Raw genomic sequence first — 24573 nt, 5'->3', positions numbered from 1 at the left:
AAAGCCTTTCATAAAGCTCTACCTCCTTCCACTCCCTTTAGCCTGTTGGCTCAGAGGCGGCAACCATATCAAAGAGCTACAAATTCATGGCCCTCGCAAGTCCATGTTACCGGAAATAAAATCTGGGTCCAATCTTATGCAATACCGCCAACAGCACGGCTTGCTCCCGCGTTCGCTAGGAAGATACTAATTCGGTATTGTTCTGTAGGACAGAGAAAGCGGCCTCCCTCGAACCACGCGACCACCATCTCTGACACAGTTTTCATTCCCTGAGAGATCCTCCTTGCTCTGCCAGGCCCTCACCTACTTCACAGATCCTCCCATATCAAAGAACAGAGAAAGACAAAAACACAGATAACACGGTGCTATGATCTTTATTCCATTAAATGAAATAAACTAAGAAACAGAAACATGCTTTTAATATACTAATAGCAATCTAATCCATTGCACTTTTTAAAAAGTATATTAAGTTTTAAAGCCATTCAAAAAGGGTCTAGGAGAAAGTGCTTTTAATAAATCATGTTTTCAAAGGAAAGGAAATCTGAGAGGAAAATACATATATGCTCAATGTTAACTCCTTTAAGGCTTTAAATCATACAGCATTTATTCACCTAAATTGGAAAGCTTTGGAAAACAAAGGCAACCTTCTCTTGGTCATAAGAATACCACATTGAAATTGCAGTTCTGGCCCCTGAAACTTCTTTCCAAGGAAGAAAATTTTCTTCGAAAATCTTTCTGCCCCTAGATCTATCTTGAAAAATCCCTAATAAAGGGTATTTTGTCGCTGAATTTCAAAGTTATGATCCTCTCCTTTCTTTGGGGGCATCATTTTTATTATGGCTTAAGGTTTTCTGTGCATAAAAGACTTAGAGGTTCAAGTCACAGTGTTGAATTTTGCTTTTTAAAAGAAAAACAACTTTCAAAAGTTTTCTTCTTCAAATCCTAATTACACCTGTTAGTAAACAGGATACGTGTACATTCATTTTTCAGAGAAGGCACTGTGACTTCCTAATTTAGAAAAACATTTTCAAGGAGTCAGGCAGTCCTTCAGACTAGTGGTGGCATCCCTACCACTCTGAACGCTGTAAACGCCCGGTGACTGGAGCTGGCAGCACAGCACCCATTCTGAAGCCAAGACAAAAGCTGTCCACCTGCCTCCAGACAACACCGACCTGTACTTCCTCGACCCCGGAGCGGCCTCCCTCGCGGCGATCTCTGAACCGCCTGCAGTGCTGTTTTCAAAAAGTGGTGATTCCAGACCCAGGCCCACCGAGGCGATCCCTGGATAGAAAGCCGGGGATTTAAATTTTGTTCAATGCGCGTCTCAGGGGTCAGTCAGTCTTGTGCACGTCAAGAGAGATGAGGACCACTACCCAAAACACAGCTACAATATGACTTCACAGAAGGAAGACTGTTCAGCTGCAGATGTGGGTTCCTGCTTGCCTTTTTAAATATGATCTACTTAACTAGTCTGTATTTTAGTAACTGAAGCTTGTCTTCATTATGCCCTTATTCCTTGACTAAAATTCTGTTGGATCTAAATTGAAGCAGGAATGATGCAGCCTATGTTAGCTACCTTAGACGGGAGCCGTCCTAAATTACATTTCAATAGTTCCATGGGGAAAAAGTCCTAAATAGATGTCCCTAAAAGTTGCATTATTTAAAAAAAAAAAAAAATTAAAAAAGGTCTAGGGAAAAATAAAACTATTTATTTGGCCTGGACTTAAACAACCACTTAATTTCCCTATAACCCACACAAACACATATACTCGTCCAAACTCACTCTATCCAGGGCGCCGCTTTGATAAGTCAGGGAGAACACCGGGTGTGACTTGTTAAAGAAACTAATTGCTGGTACAAGGCGGCTTGTCTGCTTAACACATTTTAATTCATGAAAGAGAAAAAAGAAAGACCAGGTAAAAATGAAAACAATACGCAGAGGCAATTTCACCAGGTATGAAATACGTGTTAATATATAAACCCACACAGGACAAACATGTCTTGGTATAACTGCTAAAATGAGGTATGACTCTAAAGATGTCTTATCACCACATAAGATAGTTTTCCCTCATTTTGTCTACACATCAATCGAGAAAGATTTCTCAGTGAAAGAATCAAAATTTTGATTCTTATTGTTACCATAAGAAGCTAACTGGAAATATTAAAAACAAAACAAAAAAACATTCAACTTCTTCTAAAATTATTTTCATAGGAAATTCTGAAAATTTTTATATGTTAATAGGAATGTGCCCCATAAACTGTTAGGAATGTGCAAATTAAAAATGCTTGCATGGAAAGGCAAGAGGGGCAGCGCAACAAATACGAAGCAAGAATTTATGGTCCTAAGGTATGTCCCTGACCCACAAATTAAAGGCTGAGGGAAGGTAAGAGGTGAAAGACACTCTTTTCAGCCTGGTTATAAACCTCCCCAGGACTATTTATATTCAGCAATGAGAATGCACCTTTTACTGGAAAAGTTTATAAAAAATCATCAATTCACTGTTAAAAGAGGCCAAAGGAAACCCATAAGAATCCTCACTGAGAAAACTTTATAAATAATATCCAGAGGCAGAAATCTAAGTTAATAAAAAAACACAACAAACCAAAAAGGCTCCCCCAGGGTAATGAAACCAAAGTATTCCTTTAAGATCAAAACAGAAATGGTGAATTTAAATAGTAACTAAATCTTAAGATCTCATTAAATTATACATTACCACATATTCTTATTTTTTAAAAATCTATTATTTTAGTATTAAAATGTTTTAAACATAGCATCCTTTTCTCATCATTAAAAGTAGGGTCACTCTAGACAATTTTTTTGAAATCTACAAATGTGCTTATGCAATGCATTAAAAGCTAGGTAAGGCTGTAAGGCTTTTAGCAAATAAGTATGAACTTTTAGGAAAATGAGAGGCCACCTGAAAAATGCACCACAATTTCAAAACTAAGCTTTTGATTTAATAAAGCTAAGTGTCACTGAAGTGCAAGTAAACAGTTTTTAGGACAAGCCGGAATTTTTCTAAAATTTAACAGCGACTGAATAAAACAGCAGAGAACTTCAGGGCAAGATGGTGCGTATGAAGAAATATACAAAACACTTGGAATTAATTCAGAACTTATAAAAATACTTGAGTGGTAATAAAGCAGTTAAAATAGTCAAGGGAAAATCTTTGCTGAAGAGATTACATGCTAGAAAAGATTTTCTCTTCCCCACCTTCCATTCATACTTCATGTACACAGAATTTACATTCAAATTTGCCTGCTCCTTCCCCCCTCCCTCTCACAACAAAAATTAAATTATCCTAAGAATTAAGGCTCACATACCTGAAGGTTTATATAAATACTTGCAGGCACGTTTTAGGAAGTTTTAAAATCCACAGTAATTCACCATCATACATCAAAGGAAAAGGCAAGTACTTGACAAAATTTCTTATCACATGATCAAGGTGAAGAATCCTTAGACACGTCTCAATATTGTATGTCCAGATGTAGGTGGGACTTTGGTCCTTACGAAGCCAAAGCTATTTTAAAGCTACCAGGCTAGTCCTGTAGAAAGCTGAATAAGGGCTGCTTCACTCGATAAAACTGACGGGTTTAGCTCATCATTAAAACAGCAGACAGTGACTAGGAGAATGCAAATAAACGGTTTTGGATAAAGACTTGACTTTACTGCTAAGCCACATGAAACAGGGCATCAGTGAAAGGCAGAATATTTGTTAATATCTTTCCCCTAATCCTTGATAAAGTTCTGTTCTCATGCAGAACCTTCGAAAACAAAATCTCTCCAAGGACAGTCACGTGTGAGTTGTGTATGATACACACATGTATATAAACCTACAATCAGTTAGTCTGACCAAGGCACAAATTCAAATGACTTATCAGAGGTCTCATGGTTCATTTAAACTCAAGTTTTGTTTTTTTCTTCTGTAAGTATTAAGCTCCTTCCTCTTAATAGGAGCTGCTCTGGCTTTTCAAGGCATGTTTGTCTCCTCTTTTCTAGAAAGAAGCTGCAGGAATGAATGAAGGCAAAAAAAAAAAAAAAAAACACAGAGTATGTTCCAACAAAACTGCCAGACTGTCAGGTAACAGACCCTAAATTTCAGTGTAAAGTAGATTTAAATATACGATGTTTCCATACTGTGTGGCAAACACAATTCTCTATTATGAAGATTTTTAAAGTGTAATGGCATCGTTTTCGGTCAGTCTTTAGCTCTGAAGCTTTTGCAAGTTTTGTAAACTTTTAAAAAAAGGAATCCTTCTCAAAAGAGTAAGGTACGAAAGAACCGACAATTCACCACAAAACAGCATCTTTCATGAGGTTATCCTCAATTCTCTCCCGATCATGTCCTCAAAAGCATGGATTCAATCTTAAAAGGCACTAAGTGGCACATAAAGGACTTAAAACCACATTTCCATTTTTCCTTTTAGCTTTTTCCCCTTAAAGTGCATAAAGCAGAGAGAAATAAGAAAATAGAAACAGCCTTGGATCTACACCAGCAAGGAAAAGAAATGCTTCCGAGAGACATGGAAGTGCGTTTGAGAATGTGAAACCACAGGTAAGGTCTGCTCGTTTATTGGTGCCGTGTTTCAGCTCTTCCCAGATGGTCCCGGTCTGTACTCCTTGGGACCTGCACCTGTGGCCGTGGCAGAAGCCCAGGAACCGGAGGGGCTGGCTGGGTTCTTGTTGGATCCTCTTGTGAAGATGCTATTGAGCTTTTTTATCTGAGGGTGGTCTCCCAGCAACTGCATCCCTCACAGCAGCCTGAGTGGAATTACTGATGTGAGACGTGGCCTGCAAAAGTCCATTTATTCAACATGTAAGTTAATAAAATACAGCACAGCATCAAAAGTGTAGCCACTGGAGACAAACTTTCAGAAATCTTCATTGTCGGTATGTTACAGAAATGAAGGGAATGAAAATGAAGGGGGTGGGGAGCCCATGACAGCTGCTGACTCCCAGAGAGCCAGTCAGCTGAGCCTCTGCTCTGTTACTGAAGCGAGGCAGGCAGCTCTGCCGACTTTACCACATGCTTCTAACGTACTCAAAAAAGAAATCAGGGAGTTCCCGTCGTGGCGCAGTGGTTAACGAATCCGACTAGGAGCCATGAGGTTGCGGGTTCGGTCCCTGCCCTTGCTCAGTGGGTTAACGATCCGGCGTTGCCGTGAGCTGTGGTGTAGGTTGCAGACGCAGCTCGGATCCTGCGTTGCTGTGCCTCTGGCGTAGGCCGGTGGCTACAGCTCCGATTCGACCCCTAGCCTGGGAACCTCCATATGCCGCGGGAGCGGCCCAAGAAATAGCAACAACAAGAACAACAACAACTAAAGACAAAAAGACAAAAAAAAAAAAAAAAAAAAAAAAGAAATCAGGGGAGTTCCCGTCATGGCTCAGTGGTTAACAGACCCAACTAGGATCCATGAGGATGCAGGTTTGATCCCCGGCCTTGCTGGGTGGGTGACGGATCCGGCATTGCCGTGAGCTGGGGTGTAGGTCGCAGACGTGACTTGGATCTGGCCTTGCCACGGCTGTGGGGTAGGCCAGCAGCTGGAGCTCCGACTGGACCCCTAGCCTGGGAACTTCCGAATGCCATGGATGCGGCCCTAAAAAGCGGAAAGAAAAGAGATCAGTCTCAGGGATCGGGAATCCTGGAAATCACATCAACGGCAAAAAGCAGTGGCTTTCGTGGTGATTTAAGTGGAAGAGATGACATCCATTGGTAGGACTCAAAAGAGAAAACTTTAAGTTCACGTCTTTTAAAGCTCATGCTTTTCAGTGAAGCAAATTAACCTTCCAGGGGTGGGGAGAGAATCGCACAGGAATTATGCCTGAAAAAAACGTGTAGTATGTTTCCTGAGAAGAACACAATGTATGTAACTTGGATTTTTTTTTTTTTTTTTTTTTTGCATTAAAAGCAGTTTGGGGAGTTCCCGTCGTGGCGCAGTGGTTAACGAATCCGACTAGGAACCATGAGGTTTCGGGTTCGATCCCTGCCCTTGCTCAGTGGGTTAACGATCCAGCGTTGCCATGAGCTGTGGTGTAGGTCGCAGATGCGGCTCAGATCCCTCATTGCTGTGGCTCTGGCGTAGGCCGGTGGCTACAGCTCCGATTCGACCCCTAGCTTGGGAACCTCCATATGCCGCGGGAGTAGCCCAAGAAATGGCAAGAAGACCAAAAAAAAAAAAAAAAAGCAGTTTGCAGTGTGGGACATGGAAACAAAATATTAATACCCTAAAGAAGGATAATAAAATATAAGGCCTATCAGGGGAAAAAAAAAAGGCTAGGAGAGGTTTCTCATGTCTTCTTTCACTATGAAACGCCTCCCGATGGAAGTATTTTACAATAAAAGCACAAATATCTGTCCCTCAAGAGTCAGCCTCCTCAGCGGGCACCACTTACCTGCTCCAACACAAATGCTGCACCAGAATCGATAGCGCCGCCCAGCTCGCGATACTGACCAGAGTACCTGATGTAGCCCCAGGTGAGCAGCGCTATTAACAGCAGGCCAACCATGCAGTTGAACAGCTGGGCCACCACCTCAAGGCCGATGAAGCCCGTGAGGCCGGAGGCTATGTACAAAGCCACGATGCCCGTGAAGAGCACTGCCGGGGTCCGGAAGGTGCTGAAGACGTTCTTGCTGCCGTTGTGCTTGCAGAAGTTCTCGTAGAGTTCCTGGATTTCCTCCTCCAGCTCCTGCTGGTAACGGAGGCTAAAGTCCTTGCCCCCCATCTTTTTGGTCTTCTTAAAGTGGTCCAGAGCCAGCTGTTTGAATTCACAGTGCTTTCCCTCCAGGATGTCTGGAGACAAATAGGGTTTGTCTCCCCCACACACCTACAAAGAATAAAGACACAGCATGTGGAAGATCCCTTCAAACACAGGGGCCAGAGAGAACAAGTGACAACACTGAAGAGCGGAGAATATTTTAAGATGTTCGAAATTAATGTTCAAATGATGACCAAGACCCACAGAGGTGTGGGTTCAGTTCCTCTGAAAAGCACACTTAGAAACCAGGGTGGTGTTGCTGAGTGAGAGCAGTGGCTCTGCAAGAAAGCCTTGCTTGGCACTGGGAATAATGAGGAAGTTCCCACGTGGCACAGCCGGTTTAAGAACCAGTGTTGTTACTACAGGGGCTCCAGGTGCTATTGTGGCGCGGCTCCACCCCCATCCCAGGAACTTCCACATGCCGAGGGCACAAGCAAAAAAGAAAACGAGAAATGGTAACAATTAAAAGGCCCCATTACCAAGATGACCTGAACACAGCTTTTTTGCCTCATCATCATAAGATACATTAAATAGGATCAAGTTTAGACTTTTTTTTTGTCTTTTTAGGGCCGCACCTGCGGCATGTGGAGGTTCCCAGGCTGGGGTTCTAATCTGAGCTGTAGCCACTGGCCTACGCCACAGCCACAGCCACGCCAGATCCAAGCCTCGTGTGTGACCTACACCACAGCTCATGGCAACACTGGATCCTTGACCCGCTGAGCGAGACCAGGGATCGAACCCGCAGCCTCATGGTTCCTAGTCAGATTCGTTTCCACTTCGCCTCTACAGGAACTCCGAGGATCAAGTTTAGCCTCTTGAGATCAGTAACAATGCCCAGGTTATACCTATTTCAGAATAAGATATCTGCCCAACATACCTCTTCCATGTTGTTGTAATAAATGTCCTTGGCAGAGGCTGCAGCTGCCAAATTGTTGGCTTCAGCAGTGGCCTTTTAAGAAAGGAAAGCATACACTATAAATCCTTCCTCTTTCAACATTCTTCTACAAATAACCCAATCTTCTCTCACCCTATTCCCCATTCCTCCTTATTATTCTGCTATGTTTCAGGTTTCCATATAGCCCAACTTATGAAATAAAATACACCTTTTCTGCCAAATTTCCCGCCAAAAAAAAGTTCTTATACAAAATAAGATTCTTTACCATAAAATTAAGCCTCTAAAAATATTTCCTTTGCCTCAGTTTTCAACGTTAATAGCTGTAAATCAGAAAAGGGGGGGAAAAAAGTATCTTTACAACATCCATCCCAAGCTCTAACTTCCTTTGTGAAAATATTCTGCAACCAAAGAACTAAACATATAGCAGTAAATGGCCTTATCGTCAGCACGCCAAAGTCAGAAATTATGTTTTAACAAAAGGACATCTTGAAAACAGTCAGATGTTGAAAATAAAACTAGTTGAAAATAACAAATCTGAGTCGTAAACAGACAGGTCAGGACATGTTCTAGGAAAGCAGGTAACAAGGAATAAGAAAAAGAGGTGTCTAGCATAACTGGGTATGTTTAACCTGTAATAAAACACCGTTTTCCACAGTATGTTTGGGGGAGGGAAAAAAAGGCCCAGCAAGAGGCCATGCTTTTCCAGCTTCGTCGATGTGGTCGAAGGCAGGAAAACCTGAAGGCAGTCATGCTGCTGGCAAGTGTGCAGACTTCAGCATCATGAGAACAGGGGACCCAGGGCAGCCTCTCTTCTTACAGCACCCGGCTTACGGTCACACCAGCGTTAAGTCACCTGAGGATGTCAGCTAGGAAGCCGAGGAACTGCTTACCTGAAGCATGGACTTGGGGTGAGGCAGATCTTCTCCTTGGTAGATTTTAATGTATGCCTTAGAAGATAAACATGTAAACAATTACAAAAAGGGTCATTCTGTCCGATGCAGTCACACTTTACTTTTGAGAAACACTGACCATATACAGGTGCATTTTCCTCAAGACCTAGATCAACACCCAGGAATTAGCAAAAACACAGCACACCTTGAAGGGCATGTTAGCATTTTTAGTTAACTCAACACGTTCCCAAAGCGACACGAGCCTGCCAAGGCTGGGATGCCCACCAGACTCCCCATGCACACTGGCCTCACCACTACCTGTGGGCAGCGTGACCATCCGCCTTGGGGTAGTCGTGCCACATCTAGGTGCCGTCTCCTCCTACTCACGGCAACTTCCTAACCACCTCCTGTCCACACCATCTTGCTTGAGGAACAATCTTCCTTTAGCCACAGAAATTACTCTTCTGAGAGAGTGCAAAGAACATCCATTTGGTTCTTAGACTGAGACTGCCACCCAGTGGCCCACTCCTGGAAGGACACCGGAGTCTGAAAATTCCTCTCACCATCTCCCCCATCAAACTTTCCCCTAAGCTTTAAAATACTGAAACCCAGTCAGTTTACAGCCTAAATCAGTTTTACCACAAGTCAAACATTTTAATAATTAAAACTCATATTTACCTTAAAATACTCCAGTAGCCCCCGACAGGTGACTTTTGAGCCATTGATTTCCTTTTCCATTAAGTTAGCTGGGTTTAATACATATGGTATCAGTATCTGTAACTGCTCTTTGAATTCACTATCAATATCTGTTCATAGGACCAAGAAGAAGGAAACAATAAGCCAAACAGGTTGATTCAACCAAGGGGAGCATAAAACACAACCTTCACAGTTGTTCTAACATTGGCTAGCTGCAAGAGAGGCCCAGGGGGTGGGGGTGGGGGTCCCAAACTGTGCGTCTGACACTTTCTGGCAAAGACCTGGCTGCAGACGGATCTCCGTTCTCATGCGCCTGCACTGTCTCCTTCCTTTCCGCAGTATTAAGGCCTCTCTAGTTCAGAGAACCTGCAGGATAAATTCCTATGCTGGTTTCCATTCTGAGAGTCAGTCTACTCCCTAGCCTTTCAAAAATTGTATTTTTATTTTAGGCCATTTCACTCAAGCATATATGGAACAAGTCATAAAATGTATATCAGATTTTTAAGAATTAGTATCACAGCACTCAAACACTAGCAACATTTAATAAAATCTGTCAATAAGTGTATCATTAAAAGTTTTAGGAGTATCAGAGAATTACATTCAAAGTTCTTTTTAATTCACCATACATTTGGAAGTTAAAACTCATACTTCTGGAGTTCCCGTCGTGGCTCAGTGGTTAACGAATCCGACTAGGAACCATGAGGTCGCAGGTTCGATCCCTGGACTCGCTCAGTGGGTTAAGGATCCGGCGTTGCCATGACCTGTGGTGTAGGTTGCAGGCACGGCTCGGATCTGGAGTTGCTGTGGCTGTGGTGTAGGCCGTCGGCGACTACAGCTCCAATTAGACCCCTAGCCTGGGAACCTCCATATGCCGCAGGTATGGCCCTGGAAAAAGACAAAAAAGACAAACAAACAAAACAAAACAAAAAAACCCCTCGTACTTCTAAATAACATGTGGCACAAAGAAGAAATCGTAAGAGAAATTATATACTATTTGTTCATGATGATGAAAATGCCACCAAGCACAACTGGCTGAAGTACACTAGGTTTTAATTTACAGCTTTAAAAATCTTATATTAAAAAAGGAAAAATGAAATGCCTAATGACTAAAACCAAAGACAATGAGTTAAGTGAATCAACAGCAAAAAAAAAAAAAAAAAAAAAAAAAAGACCCAAAGAGTTTCAAGGGTTTCTTCTACCACCTTTAAACACTTTAATGGGATGTGAGCTCTTCGGAAAACAGGATGAAACCACTACACCACAACCAGACTACAGCAGTAAAACCAGAACGTGATGGACCACCCTTGCTCACAAACTTAGATACCAAAACGCCATAAAAATTAATAGGAAATCTTTCCAGTGAAAGATACTTATTTTAAAAAGAAAGTACATACATCAGGACCCTTTTATCCCAGAAATATAAAAGTGGTTTAATTTAGCATTAGAAAGATCTGCCATTCAACACATTCACAGATTGAAGCAGAAAACACACGTTTGATTCAGCAGATGTGAAGAAACATCTGACAAAATACAATACCAATATATAATTTTAACAATTATTTTCGGCAAAATGGCAATAGAAGGGAACTTCCTTAATCTAAAAAGGATGTGTAGGAGTTCCTGTTGTGGCTCAGCAGTAATGAACCTGACTGGTATCCATGAGGATACAGACTCGATCCCTGGCCTCACTCAGTGGTTAAGGATCCAGCATTGTCGTGAACTGTGGTGTAGGTCCCAGATGCAATTCAGATCTGGCATTGCTGTGACTATGGTGTAGGGCACCAGCTGCAGCTCCTATTTGACCTCTGGCCTGGGAACCTCCAAATGCTGCAGGTGTGGCAATAAAAAGCAAAAAATAAATAAAAATAAAAAGGATGTATATTAAAAACCTACTGCAGAGTTCCCTTGCAGTACAGTGGGTTAAGGATCCAGTGCTATCACTGCAGTGGCTCAGTTGCTGCTGTGGTATGAGTTCAGTCCCTGGCCCAAGAGCTTTCACATGCCACAGGCACACCCCAAAAAGAAAAAAAGAAAAAACAAAAAAAAACCACCCTTTTGCAATGGGAGAAAATATTTGCAAACAATGTAACCAACAAGGGCTTTATTTCCAAAATATACAACCAACCCAACAACAAAACAAACAACCCAATCAAAAAATGGGCAGAAGACCTAAACAGACATTTCTCCAAAGACAACAAGTACATGAAAAGATGCTCAACATTATTAATTATTAGAGAAACGCAAATCAAAATTACAATGAGGTACCACCTCACGCTGGTCAGAAGGGCCAATCATCAAAAAGCCTATAGGAGCTCCCCAGTGGCATAGCGGGTTAGGGATCCGGCATTGTCACTAGGGGCTAGGGCTTGAATCAGAGCTGCAGCTGCCGGCCAACACCACAGCCACAGCAACTCAAGATCCGAGCCGCATCTGTGACCTACACCACAGCTCAGAGTAATGCCAGATCCTTAACCCACTGAGTGAGGCCAGGGACCAAACTCACATCCTCATGGATAGTAGTTGGTTTCTTTTCTTTTTTTTTTTAATTTTTTTTTTTTTTTTGTCTTTCTGCTATTTCTTGGGCCGCTCCCGCGGCATATGGAGGTTCCCAGGCTAGGGGTCTAATCGGAGCTGTAGCCTCCGGCCTAGGCCAGAGCCACAGCAACGTGGGATCCGAGCCACGTCTGTGACCTACACCACAGCTCACGGCAACGCCGGATCATTAACCCACTGAGCAAGGGCAGGGACCGAACCCGCAACCTCATGGTTCCTAGTTGGATTCGTTAACCACTGCGCCACGACGGGAACTCCAGTAGTTGGCTTCTTAATCCGCTGGGCCACAATGGGAACTCCCTCATCTCACCTTAAATAACTATCAATCCTAAGATCTCTCAACAACAAAAAAATTTTTAAGTTTTTAAAATCTCCTACCTAAAAAAAATAAAATAAAATAAATAAGTAAATAAAATCTCCTACCTAAGTGAGTGGGTGCCAATCTCCATCTAAATACTCTTTATAGTTTTCTCGGGATGGTGCCAAAGTATGGCCTACACCAACATTAAGAAGGGATTAATCCCCATATTACACGTTGATTAGTGGCTTAACATATGATAAAGAAAACATTTTGGAATCCCCCATGTGGTACACTGGGTTAAGGATCCAGCATTGCCCCAGTGACCTATGTCAAAGGTCACTGCTACAGCTCGGATTCAATCCCTGGTCTGGGAACATCCATATGCTAGGAGTGTAGCCAAAAAAAATTTTTTTTAATTTTATTAAAAACAAAGATATTATTTCAACCAGTGGGGGGAAAGTAGAACTATTCAACAAATACTCTGTTGAAACAAATGGATATTTCAGAAAATAAGCTGGACCCAAACTGGATCACAAATTACAATGGGTAAGGAGTTCCCATTGTGGCTCAGTGGGTTTAGAACCCAACTAGTATCTGTGAAGATGCGGGTTCCATCCCTGGCCTTACTCAGTGGTTAAAGGATCCGGCACTGCACTGCCATGAGCTGAGGTGTAGGTCACAGACACAACTTGGATCCCACGTTGCTGTGGCTGTGCTGTAGACTGGCAGCTGCAGCTCCAATTTGACCCCTAGCCTGGGAACTTCCATATGCTGCAGGTGTGGCTGTAAAAAAAAATAATAATAATAAATTACAATGTGAAAAATGGAATGCAAAATTTCAAGAAAAAAATAGTGGGACAGGAGTTCCCATCGTGGCTCAGTGGAAACGAATCTGACTAGTATCTGTAAGGATGCAGGTTCAAGCCCCGGCCTCACTCATTGGGTTAAGGATCCGGTGTTGCCGTGAGCAGATGCGGCTCAGATCTGGCGTTGCTCTGGTTGTGGTGCAGGCCAGTGGCTACAGCTCTGTTTTGACCCCTAGCCTGGGAACCTCCACATGCCACGGGTGCAGCTTTAAAAAGACCAAAAAAAAAAAAAAAAAGTGGGATAAATTCTTTATAACCTTGGAGTGAAAAAAACATGGTGGATGTAACATGCTCTTCTGTGCATTTGCTTTGCATGTGCTAAAGAAAACCTGCAAGCCTACAAATATGGAAGAGAGACTTTTCACTGAATATTTTAAAATTCTTCTCGGGATTTTAAACATGGGAATGCATTATCTATTCAAAAAAAAAAACCTTTTTTTTTGGAGTTCCCAGCGTGGCACAGTGGTTAACAAATCCGACTAGGAACCATGAGGTTGCAGGTTCGGTCCCCGCCCTTGCTCAGTGGGTTAGCGATCCGGCGTTGCCGCGAGCTGTGGTGTAGGTTGCAGACACGGCTCGGGCTCGGATCCTGCGTTGCTGTGGCTCTGGCATAGGCCGGCGGCTACAGCTCCAATTCGACCCCTAGCCTGGGAACCTCCATATGCCGCGGGAGCGGCCCAAGAAATAGCAAAAAGACAAAAAAAAAAAACACTTTTTTTTATGGTTTCAATGCTCATCACATTAAAAGACTGAGAGCTTCGAAAATATTTCACACAAGGAAGGAGCAGGATCCAGGCACCACAGACTGTTATCCGTGGTTTTACCCGGCCTTCATAGACCCTCGGCTATTAATGTTTCTATGAAGGCTGTACCAAAATACGAGTTTTAGACTCAGAGTAGACAACAACTGTCTCACGACTGAGACGATCTCAATATCTCAGGGCGTCAAAGAAGGCTGCTCCCTACAAGCTCTTCTGTTTAATTTCCCAGCAACTGAGCAGTTACTGTATCAGGTCTCTCTGCTCTAGTAAAAGGAGGACAGCTTTCTTTATGGTGATGACAGTTGTCCTGTGTCTGTCTGATGAAAAGGGGTCTCAAAAATGAGCTAATCTCCTCGCTAACTATTGCAGGAAGCAGCAGCTTAGCACTGATTATACCAGAGCTAAGACTGTTTGGCAAGTGTTCCCCTCTGAATAAATGGCCATTCTTTTAAAAAATAAAGTAAAACCAACAAACAACCCCTGAAGTACTTAGGGGAACATTTACAGAAATAGCTTCAGAATGTAGTTCTTATTAAATTTAAATGTTCTACAGAAACTACATGAAGCTCCTTTTCTGGATTCACCCTAAATATCCCCAGGCTAACGGTGTCTTGTTCAGATTATATACAGTGGGGGCTGCAGGGCCTCGACCAAGTCATTGCGCAAGTATACACTTAAGACAACGTCTAGGTTGTTTTTTTTTTTAACTCTGGGAAATGGTTTCGGCTCTACTTAAAGGTCCCCCACAATAGTTGATGTGATTCTCAATCAAGCACTTGCCAAATATTCACAAGGCACCTACCATTGCAATGTAACATCCAATCTACTCTCCACTCAAAACCCTGCCACAGCTTATTTACAAGGTTCCCTAAAATTACAAAATATCCATCTCCAAAGCTAAAAACTACATAAACCTTTGCAGAGCTAACAAATATGGAAGTTCCCAGGCTAGGGGTCGAATCAGAGCTACAGCAGCTGGCCTGCACCACAGCTTTCATTTTGTAGAAAAGCAAAATCTAGAGAATGCCATGCAACCCTAGTATGTCTCAAGTACTGTACATAAAAAAGACAATTGCAGAGTTCCCATCATGGCGCAGTGGATTCCAACTAGGAACCACGAGGTTGGGGGTTCGATCCCTGGCCTTGCTCAGTGGGTTAAGGATCCGGCGTTGCCATGAGCTGTGGTGTAGGTTGCAGACGGGGCTCGGATCCCTCATTGCTGTGGCTCTGGTGCAGGCCGGTGGCTACGGCTCTGATTAGACCCCTAGCCTGGCATCTCCATATGCCGCAGGAGCAGCCCTAGAAAAAGCAAAAAGACCCAAAAAAAAAAAAAAAAAAAAAAAAGACAATTGCTCATAACAACCATATTGAAGCACTGAAAGACACCAAAGTACTTTCTACATCCAAGAAGTCAAATTATACCCAGTATGGTTTTAATGTCCTTATAGATGTCAGGGCTGACATTCAGTAAGCCACATAACCAGATGATCCAATAATGTAACTTTGGGTGACACATAGCCTGGTGACATCCAAGTCTTTGGGCAATACATAAATGGACTCCTCCTTGCCTGGTATATCTCCACACAAATATTTTTTTTTTATTTTTTTTATTTTTTGTCTTTTTGTCTTTTTGTTGTTGTTGTTGTTGTTGTTGTTGCTATTTCTTGGGCCGCTCCCTCGGCATATGGAGGTTCCCAGGCTAGGGGTTGAATCGGAGCTGTAGCCACTGGCCTACGCCAGAGCCACAGCAACGCGGGATCCGAGCCTCGTCTGCAACCTACACCACAGCTCAAGGCAACGCCGGATCGTCAACCCACTGAGCAAGGGCAGGGACCGAACCCGCAACCTCATGGTTCCTAGTCGGATTCGTTAACCACTGCGCCACGACGGGAACTCCCACACAAATATTTTAAAATCCCAGTTTCTCAGTCAAATGATACACTCTGCTTGAGTTCATTAAACGTATTTAGATGTCTCTATTATACAAAGTTAAATATACACACAAATGTATTTTATATTCAGTCATGGACAAGGGGAAACATAGTGCATAACTCCCACACAAATATTTTAAAATCCCAGTTTCTCAGTCAAATGATACACTCTGCTTGAGTTCATTAAACGTATTTAGATGTCTCTATTATACAAAGTTAAATATACACACAAATGTATTTTATATTCAGTCATGGACAAGGGGAAACATAGTGCATAACTATGAGACTAAAGGTTGCTTATACAGAATTGTTCTCTATTTTATAAATATGAAACTGAGCACACAATATTCAATGATAAACCATTCATATCTGAAAATATATCTGTGGTGTGAACAGTGTCTTCCCGCTAATATGCACGGCCACCTGAAATCTCAAAATGTGACCTTATTTAAAAGTAGAGCCTTTAGGAGTTCCCTTGGTGGCGCAGTGGTTAACGAATCCGACTAGGAACCATGAGGTTGCAGGTTCGATCCCTGCCCTTGCTCAGTGGGTTAAGGATCCAGCGTTGCCGTGAGCTGTGGTGTAGGTTGCAGACAAGGCTCGGATCCCGCGTTGCTGTGGCTCTGGCGTAGGCCGGCGACTACAACTCCGATTCGACCCCTAGCCTGGGAACCTCCACATACCACGGGAGCGGCCCTAGAAAAGGCAAAAAGACAAAAAAAAAAAAAAAAAAAAAAAAGTAGAGCCTTCACAGATGTAATTATTTGAGATTACACTGGATTAGAGTGGGACCTCATTCAAAGAGTGGTGTCCTTACAAGAAGAGAGAACACACAGAGAAGGTGGCCATGTGACCTCAGAGTCAGAAACTGGAGTGATGAAACTAGAAGCCAAGGAATGCTAAGGACTGCCAGCTCCACCACCAGAGAAGCAGAGGATAGATTCCCTAGAGCCTCCAGAAGGAACCCACCCTGCCACCATCCTGATTTCAGAATTCTGGTCTCCTGAAAAGTTAGGGAATAAATTTCTTTTCTTAAGCCACCCAGTTTGTGGCACTTTGGTACAGCAGTTCTAGGAAACTAAAAGAATGTGCATACCCCAAAAATGAGAGGAAATTTCAAAAATCAGGGTTACAGAACTTTAGAAACCTCCAAAGTCAGGCCCCAACCTTGGATTTTTGAACTGCTAACTCATAGGCTTTGGAAGTTTCCTGCTCAGGAAAGCTGTCAACCACATAAAAATAGCATACAAGTGACAAACAGAAGGTAAGGGAGGAGTTCCCACTGTAGTGCAACAGCATCGGAGGCATCTTAGGGGCACTGGGACGCAGGTTCGATCCCAAGCCGGGCACAGTGGGCTAAGGATCCGGTGTTGCCATAGCTGTGACTTAGGTTAAGACTGCAGCTTGGATCTGATCCCTGGCCCGGGAGCTCCATATGCTGCAGGGTGGCCAAAATTTTAAAAAATAAAAAGAAGATGGTAGGGGAGTCTCTCAAACTTGGTTTCTTCTGCAACATTAAGACCAGCAGGAATGTAAATCCTAAATTGGAACAGGTATATTAACTTTCTTCCTCAACTGAGTCAAATAAATTGAAAATGATGCATTTTATGTTTACTATGAAGCTATAAAAAATTTCCACTTCAAACGGCAAATTCTCCCAGAAACTTAACAGTATATAGCCACTAAATGACTTCCCAGCATAACAGAAGTTCTATTTCAGCACAGTATGGCTTTGAGGCAAGAAGGATCTGAATGTGAACCTCTGCCCAAGTTACTTAACTTTCCTAAGCCAGTTTATTCATTTTTAAGATAAAAGAGGTATCTACTCCCTGGAATTACTAGGAGCATCAAATATGAAAGAAACGAGCATAGTGCTGGTGCCATGGTCTGAATGTGTGCGTCCTCCCAAGGCTCATACGTCAAAAAGTTCCCGTCATGGCTCAGTGGTTAACGAATCTGACTAGGAACCATGAGGTGGCGGGTTCGATCCCTGGCCTCGCTCAGTGGGTTAAGGATCTGGCGTTGCCGTGAGCTGTGGTGTAGGTTGCGGACACGGCTCGGATCTGGAGTTGCTGTGGCTCTGACGTAGGCCGACAGCTACAGCTCCAATTCAACCCCTAGCCTGGGAACCTCCATATGCCGAGGGAGCAGCCCTAGAAAAGGCAAACACACACACACACAAATCCCAAACCCTAAAGGTGATGGCATTGGTAGGTGGGGACTTCGGGAGGTGATTAGGTCATGAAGGTGGAGCCCCCAAGAATGGGATTAGTGCTCTTATGAAAGAGATCCTACAGCACTGCCGGCCCCTTGCACTATATGAGGATACAGCCAAGAGTCTTGAGACCAGAAAGTGACCCTCACCCGACCATGCTGGCCCTGGGATCCTGGATTTCCAGCCTCCAGAACTGTGAAAAATAAACGTCTGTTGTTTATAAACTACCCAGTCCATGGTGTTTTGTTCAAGCAAAAGAGACTGACAGATGGGAACAGAGCTGGGCCTCTAAACATGGCAACTACTATTATTTCTACTTTACTGGAAACCTCAGAAGCTCAGATAGGTTTATAACCAAAGGGCTTCGTTTAACATATGTGCAAACTGAGGACCAGCCATTAAATGACTCAAGGTCTCAGTAAGTAAGACAACGGAACCCCAGAGTCCCCCCTCTGATTTCACCGGGCCACCGTCTACTCAGCACTTTCTGACCTCAACACATGACTCAGCACCAGGTTTTGCGACAGTATCAAATTATGATGAAAATGACAGCCATGCTATGCATCCTACGACCTCTGTTTGGGGATTTAGTTTTACTTCATAAAATGACGAATGTGGAGTTCCCGTCGTAGCGCAGTGGTTAACGAATCCGACTAGGAACCATGAGGTTGCGGGTTCAGTCCCTGCCCTTGCTCAGTGGGTTAACGATCCGGCGTTGCTGTGAGCTGTGGGGTAGGTTGCAGACGCGGCTCGGATCCTGCGTTGCTGTGGCTCTGGCGTAGGCCGGTGGCTACAGCTCCGATTGGACCCCTAGCCTGGGAACCTCCATATGCTGCGGGAGCGGCCCAAGAAATAGCAAAAAGACAAAAAAAATAAATAAAATAAAATGACGAATGTTAAGTCCTCCTTTATTTAGCCCCTTTATCTCTCATAAACCAATTAATTGTCACGATTCTCTTGGAAAGATCATTAATGGGTATTACCACAACCACATCAAAGGGAGAAACTAAAGTAAACTAATTCTGATGGTCACAGTAAGGCAGGAGCAAAAACTGAACAAGACTCTAAATTCTTTCTAAGAGAACACACTCGTTCTCTTTAGCATTTCCTATTCATACTCGATATTTTCTGGTCACTATTTAATCCCAAGGATGACATCACATGTCTAAAATAACATCACTTGTAACACACCTTTCAATTTGCCGTCAAAGTCAGGGCTTGTGGCCACCCGGAGTCCTGGATGTGGGAGGAGGAAACAGGTGACACTGGAGAAACAGGAGTGAATGTGATTTCGGACGTTCTGAATTTCTTCATGTTGATGTTCTTTCACCTGCCAATAACGGCCAACAATTTACAAAAGACCATTTGTTTTTCTTCACCAGGCACCACTAGCATAGGACAAAGGAAAGCAGACCTCCTAACTCTAATGAATCACAGAGGCTAGATGCTGTCCAGTGAGAAAGCCCAGGACCCTAAGAAGCAATAAACGCATAAATCTGATGCACTGTGGCTTGGCTCCTAGAATCACCAAAGAACAGGTACCAAAGAATTTCTTAAAAAAGGAGTATTGCACAAGACCCAGGAAGAACAAGGGAAAGTTTGTGGGTGTGAAGGAGGATCAGAACAGTTAGCAGTGACTGACAAAGGACTCCTGTGTTTTAAGTGTGGGGAACAGGCTAAGCCTGTTTATATCCACACCAAAACCAAGAGGCACATAAACAGTAACCTGTTAAAGGTGAAATGGAAATTGCAATCAAAGCTTGGGCTTTTGCCCAAGGCTCTTCTCACGAATCCCTGAGTTATTCTTACCCTAGGTAACATCAGTGGGTGCTAATCTTACCATGATATCCATTTGTGCTAATATTCTTAAGTGTTTAACATACAATATAATTTTCCATAACCTGCTTTAAATATAATAGCTAAAGGCAAATGAAAAAAATTCCTCAGAAGATTCTCTTTTTGGTTTTTTTTTTTTTTTTTTTTGGCTAAACACATATCTCATGGAAGTTCCTGGGTCAGGGAATCCAAGCCACAGCTGCCACCCATGCCACAGCTGCAGCAACCCCAGATCCTTAACCCAGTGCACCAGGCCAGGGATGGGATCACACCTGTGCCAATGCAGAGACAATGCCAGATCCTTAACTCACTGCACCACTGTGGTGATTCCAGAAGATTATATGTCTACTTACCTGTAGACGCTTCTCCAAAAATGACATTCCTCCTTGTAGTCCATAGTTGTATTCATAAGGGAAACTCCAGTCTCGAACCAAAAACATCAGTGTCTATTTAGGAAACAAACAGAACATTACTGTAATACTGCATAACTGCATTTTCAAAATAACCATCGAAATTTTTTTTTTTTTTTTTGCACAATGCCAGTTTCTTCAAAGGGACAAGGAAATGATTTATCTACCCTGTGATGTCTTAGAAACCTTACAAACATTAGAAGGACATGCATAAGCCGCATGAGGTCCATATATCCCATCCGATAGTTCTGTTCTCATGGGTCAATAGGAAGAGACCGATCAGAACAGACGATGAGAAAACGTTAAACTTCAGGCTCTGTTCTCAAGGCAAGTAGGAGGAAGGTGGTGAAGGACAAGGAAAAAAAAAAAAAAAACATGGCACCATTCGATCATAAAATCAGATCTACTTGCTATGTTAGAAAGGAAAAGGAAACTAAAATAAATAATAATAGAGACTCTCTAATCTTACTGAGGCTCCTGTGCATTCTCACCCTCATAAAATAGGTAGATAAAGCAGGGGTAAGGTGGATTTTTTTCTGTAAAGGCCCAGAAAGTAAATACTTCAGGCTGCTGTAGCAAGCGGAAGCCATGGACGATACAGATGAGCGCTAGAACTGTGTTCCAGTAAAACTTTCACTGTGGATGCTGACATTCAAATTTCAGATAATGTACTTATCATGAAATGTTATTCCTCTTTTGATTTTTTTCCAACCATTTAAAAATATTTTTAAAAAAAATCCATTCCTAATTCACAGGTCATATAAAAACAGGCAGCTGGCCAGATTTAGCTGGTGGACTGCAGTCTTCTCATCTCTCAACTAAAACAAAGACGTGACTTGAGTTTATAGTTAACGTTTTACCTGGAAGGGCTTTTGGAAAATTTCATCCATCGCTAGACGACCATATTCTGTGAAGAGCTTTAAAAAAGAAGAGTTATGGTTTGTGAAAACATTACATAAAGTATTTCTATGGCTATTCTTTAGCAAGGAATTCATTGAATAGACGAAATATTACTTTTATGAGACCAAAGGTCTACATTTCAAAAGCCCGCAGGAGTCATGAACCTTAAAATAATCGTGGCTATTCCTCTCTCACGCATTCCTCATTCCAACTCACTAGCAAACCCCAAATCCAGCCACTCACAACTTCCATGTGGCTCAGAATATTCCAACCGTTAACCGGGCCCCTGGGTCAGCCCTCGCCCCCCACAGACTATTCTCAATACAGCAGCCACGGTGGCTCTGGTACAAATAAGGTTAGTCAGAGCACATCCCGCCTCTGCTCAACCCTCCAGCCTCACTCAGTATAAACGCCCGTCCCTGTAGTCCCGCCAGTCCCCACACTGGCCCGCCCTGATGTGCCTCAAACATGACGGCGACTGCGGCCTCAAGTCTGTCGTCCTACCATCTCCTTCTGCCTGTGATGTTCTTCCAACAACTGCACAATCAGCTCCCTCATTTCTTTTTTATCTTTTTTAGGGCCGAACCCAAGACATGAAAGTTTCCAGGCTAGGAGTCAAGTCAGCTATAGCTGCCAGCCTACACCACAGCCACAGCAATGCTGGATCCCTGACACGCCAATTGAGCGAGGCCAGGGATCGAACCTGCATCCCCATGGATGCTAGTCGGATTCATTTCCACTGCGACACAATGGGAACTCCCTCAGCTCCCTCACTTCTTAAGGTCTTCACTCTGATGACTCCTCAGAGAAGCCTTCCACAGCCCCTTCCTGAAAAGATTACAACTCTCCACACAAGTTCACGACCTGTGTCTCTTTTTAATTTTCTCCTACACCTGTCTCACTATCTAACATGATTATACCCTGACTTGTCTTTTTTTTTTTTTGTCTTTTCCAGGGCTGCACCCACGGCATATGGAGGTTCCCAGGCTGGGGGGTCTAATCAGAGCTGCAGCCGCCAGCCTATGCCACAGCCACAGCAACGCAGGATCCGAGCCGCATCTATGACCTACACCACAGCTCACGGCAACGCCGGATCCTTAACCCATTGAGCAAGGCCAGGGATCGAATCCACAACCTCATGGTTCCTAGTCAGATTCTTACCCACTGAGCCACGATAGGAACTCCAGTGTTATTTTTTAAAAAGTTATACACTCACGGGACAAAAGGGATGAGAAGTAATATGACAGAGAAGAGTTATCAAAAACACTCTGGAAGGAAAACAGACAAATGAGAACTGTCTCAGGTTTTGGCTTTTCCTGCCCAGCTAAGACACATCTGAGGCAGGGGCAATAAGAGATAAGCAGAGTCTCTCAGCAGAATCCCGGGAAGGCTGACAAGTCAGAAGCACCAGTCACCCTGAGGGAGGGAGGGGGTGAGGGAGCGGGGCTGATAACTAAGGAAGAGGGCGGAAGTCTCTGGAGGGAAGAGACCCTGTCCCCTCCCCCAGCTCCAGTCTTCTCCTGCCTCCACAGAAGATGGGAGTGAACGACCTGGAGCATAAACCACAAAGAATCTAGACTTGGATACCAAAGTCAGCTGAGAGGCGAGTGCCTGCCCTAGCTTACTGCAAACAGGCACATAACCCAAAGTCTACGTGCAGAACAGTGAGACTCCTCAGGGCGCTGACCCTGCTGGAGCCACAGCAGGCCTCCACCCACCCAGACCGGAGATGAAAGAAGTTTCTGGGGGAGTTCCCGTTGTGGTGCAGCGGACACGAATCCGACTTGGAACTGTGAGGTTTCGGGTTCTATTCCTGGTCTTGCTCAGTGGGGTTAAGGATCTGGAGTTGCTGTGGCTCTGGCGGAGGCCGGTGGCTACAGCTCCGATTCGACCCCTCGCCTGGGAACCTCCATATGCCGCAGGTACAGCCCTAAAGGATAAAAAAATGAAAAAGAAGTTGTTTCTGAGGAAACTGACAGCCCAAAAATAAGAGTCTGCAAGGAGAAACATTTAGGGGCTGAAATAACTAACTAAATAATATTTTCCAATCATCCCCAGAGTAATCCAAACGAATGCACAAAGCCCACTCTCTTAGCAAAAGCTCTCAGATTTTCAGTGACTCATTCTTACACACAGATGACCAAGCACCACCACACCTTTGAGAAAGGCTTCTAGCAAGAAAGACAAAAAACTCATGTCCTGCAATTTGAGAACATCATTTTATATGATGCCCTCTTATAATTTCTTTCCCTCCATCGTCTTTGTTCTCTTTTGGATTTTTTAATTTGTTTTTTTTTTTGGCCATGCCTGTGATATGTGGAAATTCCCGGGCTGGGGATCAAACCAGCGCCACCGCAGCAACCCAAAGGGCTGCAGTGACAGATGCCAGATCCTTAACCCACTATACCACAAGGCAATTCCTGTGTTCTATTTTATTAAAATGACTTTTTTTTTTTTTTTTTTTTTTTTTTGGTCTTTTGAGGACCACACCGTGGCATGTGGAGGTTCCCAGGCCAGGGGTCTAATCGGAGCTGTAGCTGCTGGTCTACACCACAGCCACAGCAATGCCTGATCCTTAACCCACTGAGCGAGGCCAGAGATCAAACCCGCAACCTCATGGTTCCCAGTCAGATTCGTTTCCGCTGAGCCACGACAGGAACTCCTAAAATGCCTGTTATTAACATGTAAAACCTCTCCTCAATTGATCTCAAATTCTCCTATTTCTCTGTGCCCCCACTCTCCCTCCCCCGCTTCTCCCTTCTCTCTCCACCAGCCTCTCTCTCTCCTCCTCTGTTCTCTCCCTGGCCCACTGCCTCCCCACTACTGACTTCTACTCTTTGTCTTGTTTTCTCTTTTTGGCCACACCTATGGCATGTGCAAATTGCTGGGCCAGGGGCTGAACCCGAGCCACAGTAGTAACCCAAGCCACTATAGTGACACCAGTGGATCCTTAACCCTTTACACCACAAGGGAACTCCTACTGCTTGCCTTTTCATTCAACCTGTTAAAGAAATTTTCTCCAGTGTATCTTCTAACTCCTCCTCTACTGAATTTTCCATTTTTGCTGTCATAGTTTTAATTTCCGAGAGCTCTTTTTTGTTTTCTACGCCACAGCTCAGGGCAACGCTGGATCCTTAACCCACTGAGAGAGGCCAGGGATCGAACCTGTGTCCTCATGGATATGAGAGGGGCACGTAACCACTAAGCCACAATGGGAACTCCTAAAAAATTTTTTTTTTTTTTGTCTTTTGTTGTTGTTGCTATTTCTTGGGCTGCTCCCGCGGCATATGGAGGTTCCCAGGCTAGGGGTCGAATCAGAGCTGTAGCCACCGGCCTACGCCATAGCCACAGCAACGCTGGATCCGAGCTACGTCTGCAACCTACACCACAGCTCACGGCAACGCCGGATCGTTAACCCACTGAGCAAGGGCAGGGACCGAACCTGCAACCTCATGGTTCCTAGTCAGATTCGTTAACCACTGCGCCACGACAGGAACTACCTAAAAATATTTTTTTTTTAAAAAAAAAGGAAAGAAATTGCCAAGATGATGGCTATGCCCCA

At 43.6% G+C, this 24573-nt stretch overlaps 1 protein-coding gene across 2 annotated transcripts in view; it reads right to left on the bottom strand.

Moving 5' to 3' along the window:
* Positions 356 to 24573, bottom strand: part of ATL3 (atlastin GTPase 3) — a 47342-nt gene continuing 23124 nt past the window's right edge. Inside the window, exons 6-13 of one of the 2 annotated variants that reach the window (XM_021082904.1) lie at positions 20972 to 21028; positions 20055 to 20147; positions 19057 to 19195; positions 9221 to 9348; positions 8543 to 8599; positions 7635 to 7706; positions 6395 to 6826; positions 356 to 4792 (exon numbers count right to left, since the gene is read on the bottom strand). In XM_021082904.1, the coding sequence (XP_020938563.1) occupies positions 4706 to 4792; positions 6395 to 6826; positions 7635 to 7706; positions 8543 to 8599; positions 9221 to 9348; positions 19057 to 19195; positions 20055 to 20147; positions 20972 to 21028 (1065 nt within the window). In that variant the 3' untranslated portion in view covers positions 356 to 4705. The remainder of the gene's footprint in view (positions 4793 to 6394; positions 6827 to 7634; positions 7707 to 8542; positions 8600 to 9220; positions 9349 to 19056; positions 19196 to 20054; positions 20148 to 20971; positions 21029 to 24573) is intronic. The other variant, XM_013994185.2, reaches the window with a different exon arrangement.

Source organism: Sus scrofa, chromosome 2 (genome assembly GCF_000003025.6).
Source record: "Sus scrofa isolate TJ Tabasco breed Duroc chromosome 2, Sscrofa11.1, whole genome shotgun sequence".
Taxonomy (NCBI): Eukaryota; Metazoa; Chordata; class Mammalia; order Artiodactyla; family Suidae; genus Sus; species Sus scrofa.
The sequence above is the reverse complement of the archived record's forward strand: the minus strand, read 5'-3'. Positions and strand labels throughout refer to the sequence as shown.